At 55.6% G+C, this 5,193-nt stretch overlaps 1 protein-coding gene across 1 annotated transcript in view; it reads left to right on the top strand.

Moving 5' to 3' along the window:
* Window positions 1–765: 765 nt before the first annotated feature.
* NABP2 (nucleic acid binding protein 2) overlaps window positions 766–5,193 on the top strand; it is a 5,857-nt gene continuing 1,429 nt past the window's right edge. The window contains exons 1-6 of the mRNA XM_024206034.3: window positions 766–817; window positions 1,818–1,927; window positions 2,702–2,840; window positions 4,000–4,071; window positions 4,499–4,580; window positions 4,918–4,984. Of these exons, the coding sequence (XP_024061802.1) occupies window positions 1,849–1,927; window positions 2,702–2,840; window positions 4,000–4,071; window positions 4,499–4,580; window positions 4,918–4,984 (439 nt within the window). The 5' untranslated portion in view covers window positions 766–817; window positions 1,818–1,848. The remainder of the gene's footprint in view (window positions 818–1,817; window positions 1,928–2,701; window positions 2,841–3,999; window positions 4,072–4,498; window positions 4,581–4,917; window positions 4,985–5,193) is intronic.

The raw sequence follows: 5,193 nt of genomic DNA, 5'->3' as shown, positions 1-5,193 counted from the left end.
CCCCCTCCTTTACCCGATGGAAATGATTCCGCAGGCTGGAGCTGTTCCTGGCCTGTGAGGTCCCTGGAGAAGGGGCTTTTCCTTCCCTCTGTAAACCAGCTTGGGCCTCTGCTGGTGGCAAATGTTAAAAACCATCAGTATTTATGATGAACCTCACCTATAGTCCACACGTGCCTCTCCCAGGCCTGGCCGTTCTATGCTGGAACGCATGGACCACCTGTGGCACGCATGGTCCATGCCACCACCGCACGCATGACTCATGTGCCCACATGTCTCTCACCCACAGAGGCTGGTCCAATAAAAGATATGACCTCGACCCCCCTTTCTCTCCGACGGGCCGTCACAGCACGGATGGATACCCGCTTGGGGACTGTTCTACACCCCCTGGTACAACGGGCCCTGGGCCATGACTAGGTGCTACGCAAGACGCCTCCTGAACAGGAATAACAATGCACGGCTTGCCAGGCTGTGACCCACACATGTCTAGCCGCAGCGTCACGGTAACAGAACGTGTATGATTCACGCACTGGGTGTGTATGGCCCAGGGGTAGCAGGGGATTCAATCTAGACTCCACTGCTCCGAGTACAGTACACATAGGAAAGGTTCCCATCTCCCCCCACTGGGAAATATCACACACGTGCAGGGGACGTCGCTGTCCCTTTAATTCCTCAGTGCCAGCCCCCCCCCTCCCCGCAATGCAATTGGCTGGAGCTGGAGCACGTTCAGACATGTCGAAGAGCGTCCGGCGGCTGTGATTGGCTACTCAGAACGCCGCTGGATACTTCCTGGAATGTCTGCAACCCAACGTTCCATCAGGTCAGTTTTACAGGGAAAGTGTGTGGGGGGGGACCTCCTGATCTCCCTCCCCCCCATTAGCCCCTTTCTGCAGCAGCCTCAGGAGCTTTGGTAAGGGGGCCTGAGCCCCCTTGCAGGTGGTGCATTGCAGGGCAGGGGGCATGCATGTTGCAGGATACATGCACCACCCCAGCAATGTTCAGTCCCCAAACCATGTCTCCTTGCCCTCCCCTCCTCTGCAAGAATTTCCACCAACACGTGAGCGAACTGATCCTCCAAGGTGAATGAGCCTCAACTCCTCCACCCCCGGGGAAAAGCACTTTGCTTGCACTAGGGTGAATGGGGATGGGGTTGCAATTTATACAAAAGGAGAAACAGGCATTTTCCTGGCGGGGGTGGTGTGAAATCAGGGCTGTGATTTGTGCCAAAGATAAAATGCATTTCCCCGGCACAGGTGGTTTTTCAGGGTCTGTATTTTATTTTAATTAGCCTGGATCCGTTTTGCAAGTTGGACACAAATGTGCAGGATGGTGACTTTTGCAAAAGAGCAAGATGAAATACTGTGGGTTGCAATCAGGGTTGCAATCCATGCACGCAGGAATGGGTTTTTCTTGCCACCGTCTGACTCATGGCCACAACTTGTGCAAAAAGAAAGTGATGCAATTTTATTGTAGGGGGTCTAGACTCAGTGATAGAAACTTGAGCAGAAATGAAAAACAGATGCACTTTTCTTGCAAGAATCTTCAATTGCGGTTGCCATTTTGCATTTTCTTTCCTTTGGGGATAAATTAACAGCAGGATGTTTCATTCTTCCTACAGGGCATTCCCCTATTGGCTAACCTTGGGAGGGACCTGTGCCAATTCAATAATAAACGCTCAACCCCTGATCCTGCACATTTCTCCATGTCCCTGCATTCGCTCCACCTTGGCTGCAGAAGCCAGCACCTGCCTTTCCATTCTGGGTGTTGACTGTCGCTTTCTTTTCAAATGGGGTTATATTGTTTTATTATTATTTGCACAGATAACGTAGTGGAAGCCAGACGCCGCTCAATATGACGACTGAAACCTTTGTAAAGGACATTAAACCCGGCTTGAAAAACCTGAACCTTATTTTTATTGTACTGGAAACAGGTGGGTATTAATGATGTGCGAGATATATATTAAATATCTTACTGCAGTGGTTCTCAACCAGGGTCCGTGTGCCCCTGGGGGTAGCAGAGGTCTTCCAGGGGGTACATCAGCTCATCTAGGTATTTGCCTAGTTTTACATCAGGCTATAGAAAAAGCCCTAGCGAAGTCAGGACAAACTACAGTTTCATCAATGACTTTTTTTATACTGTTCTATATGCCATACACTGAAATGTAAGTACAATATTTATATTCCAATTGATTTATTTTATAATGATATGGTATAAATGAGAAAGTCAGTCATTTTTCAATAATAGTGTGGCTGTGACATTGCTGTATTTTTATGTCTGATTTTGTAAGCCAGTCGTTTTTGAAGTGAGGTGAAACTCGGGGGTAGGCAAGACAGATCCGACTCCTGAAAGGGGGACAGTCGTCTGGAAAGGTTGAGAGCCACTGTCTTGCTGAAATTCCATTTAACGGTTGCAGTCGGTTCTCAAACAATATTTGTGGCTGGATTTCACCCCTTCCCCAGCTGCTTTGTGATGTGTGTGTCCATTTCTGAGACACCATCATTGACGTAGGGTGAGTGCACGGGCTTACGTTCGCTGCCGTGACTCGGCTCAGCGTTGTAGGCTCGGGACCTTAGACTGTGAATTCTTTGAGGCCGGGACCACTGTTGTGGTCGGTGTCTGTACAAGGCCTTGTCTAGCCCAAAGGGGCTCCTCGGTGTTACCACGGAGATGTCCCGCGAACTGGACGGTTTGCTCCCCCCTGCAGGTCGGGTGACCAAGACAAAGGACGGCCACGAGGTGCGGACGTGCAAAGTAGCCGACAAAACCGGCAGCATCAACATCTCGGTGTGGGACGACGTAGGGAACCTCATTCAGCCGGGAGACATCATCCGATTGACCAAAGGGTAGGCGAGACCCTGCTGGGGGAGGGGGGAACCACGGGACCCGGTCGTGTTGGTGTCTGCTGCTCGCCCAGCCCGTCAGCCTCAGGCCCCCCAGGGCTCCTGAGACGAGCTCATTCACCGTTTGATAGACCAGGCTGCGGGCTCACCTGAGCGCCCCACATCTGGGACGGCGACGCCTGCCCTTCCAGGGGGAGGAGAACGGGCCAGGCTGCTCCTCTCCCCGGCCCCCATTCTCAGCGCCGGTCCCCTTCCTCTGCCGAGGGAGATACAAGCCAGAGCAAACAGGCCTGCGTCTGCCTGCTCAGAGCTACGCGCGAGCTCAGGTCGTCTCTAGGCTCTGAATTTCCTAACTTTCTAGGCAGGCTGCAAAAGTGTGTGTGTGGGGGGGGGGATGTGGGAGAAGGCCGAGGGCAGTGGCTGAATTCCTGCTGACGACTTTAACGCTGAGGGTGCATCATAATGGATGTATGGTGGGGTCAGGGCACCTTGGGTAGGAGACTTTATTAGTTTAATATAGAGATACAATAAAAAAAAAAATCCAGTTAAGTCCCTGGAAAAGATCCTTCCCGCACACACACACACACACACAGTTAATCTCAGAGTAGCAATAGGACGCCAGCTCTCTATCCCTGGACGTGGGGGTGGGGGGAAGTTACCGTAAGCGGGTAGGACTGATCTCAATGGATTCATCATGTCGGCTTAACTTAGAAACGATGTCAAGGCAGGATTTTACTGTCCCTGTATCCCCCGCCACCCCCAGCCTAGCTAGCGCTGCACCCGGAAACTGCGACTGCTTTTGTGGGAGCCGCTTGAAAGAATAATTAGGGCCCCCCCCGGTGGCGCTGCCGAAGCAGCACACAGTGCTGCCGGGGCAGGGGGCGGGGGGGGGAAGGTTCTTCTCTCCTTCTATAGGGAGTTGTGGGAAGCAGAGTGTAAGTCAGAGCGGCCTCAGGGCTGCTCTAAATTACATCAGGGGGTGTCCCTGGCCAGCCCCAGAGCATTGGGGGCACAACGGTGCCTCCCCCAAGTGCAGGTTCAGGGGAAGTGAGAATTGGGGCCCATAGCTCTGCACCCAGTCCCGGGTGCGATTTCTGGCCTGCAGCCGCTGGGGCAGCCCCGTGCAGTTCACCCCAGATCTCGGCATTCCTCTTGCTTTCAGCTACGCGTCCGTTTTCAAAGGCTGCCTGACCCTCTACACGGGCCGCGGAGGAGACCTGCAGAAAATCGGAGAGTAAGGAAGGCCTGTCGGCTTCACTGCGGGAGCCCTGGGGACGTTGCTCCCTGGAGCCTGGCTTCTTAGAGGCTGGGGAGGGGAGAAGTGTGGGGCAGCCCCAAAGCCGGAGCGATTTGCCCCCGGGGCTGACCATGTGGGTGTCTCCTCAGGAGTGGTGTTTAGAGCAGGGTGGGGGCGGGGAGCCAGGAGTCCTGGGTTCTGTTCCCAGCCCCAGGAGGGGGCCTGGCCTGGTGGGTAGAGCAGGGGAGACTGGATACCTGGGGACTGTATTCCCAGCATAGTTTGCATCAAGATCCTGGCCTGAGACGGTCCAGGACGCTCCCCGCTGGCGAGTCGGGGCATCCCCTCCCCCGGGATAAGGCTGAGTGCGAGGGGAGGAAGGGGTTGGCTGGTGGCCTCGCTGACCTGCCATTTCCCTCCCTAGGTTCTGCATGATTTACTCCGAGATCCCGAACTTTAGCGAACCCAACCCGGAGTACGTGACCCAGCAGTCCCAGACCAAAGCCGTGAGTCCCAGCTGGGGGGGCCCATCGAGCGGGGTAATCGGATCTGCTCACCTGCGGATGCCCACGGGGCCCGCTGTGAAAAGGCCCTCGGGGCTTCCTGCTGCTCCCGACCCCCGGGGCCAAGACCGGAGTGTCGCTGGAATCTCCCCCGTCTCTGCTCCTGCTGGGACGGGACGGGACGGGATAGGGTGGGGGTGGATTTGTGTCCGTCGCAGACGCGCGGCAGGGCTGGCTGCTGCCCAGAAGCGGACGCATCTCTGTCCCGCGGGCGACTGGGGAAGTGCGCCAGGATCCTGCGAGATCCGGGACCACGAGTTCTCATTTCCGTTTCCTTCAGGCCCAGAATGACAACGCGACCCCTGCTGCTTCCCAGACCACCCCGGGCCCTGCCGCTTCGTCCCCAGGTAAGGGACCCCCCCAGCTCCACAGGCCGGATGTCCCCCCATCCCTGAGCAAGGCGGGTGGGACGTGGCCCTGCCTCGGAGCCATTCAGCACTAGCCACTTGGGGGCATTCACAGCTCCAGCCAATTCTCCAGTCCAGTAATTCGGGGAGGGGAGTCTAGCAGGTTAGAGCAGCGGGGGCTGGGAGCCAGGACTCCTGGGTTCTATCCC

This window comes from Terrapene carolina, unplaced genomic scaffold (genome assembly GCF_002925995.2).
Source record: "Terrapene carolina triunguis isolate 2854851 unplaced genomic scaffold, T_m_triunguis-2.0 Scaffold641, whole genome shotgun sequence".
NCBI lineage: Eukaryota > Metazoa > Chordata > Testudines > Emydidae > Terrapene > Terrapene triunguis.
This window is presented reverse-complemented; position numbering and strand designations above follow the sequence as displayed.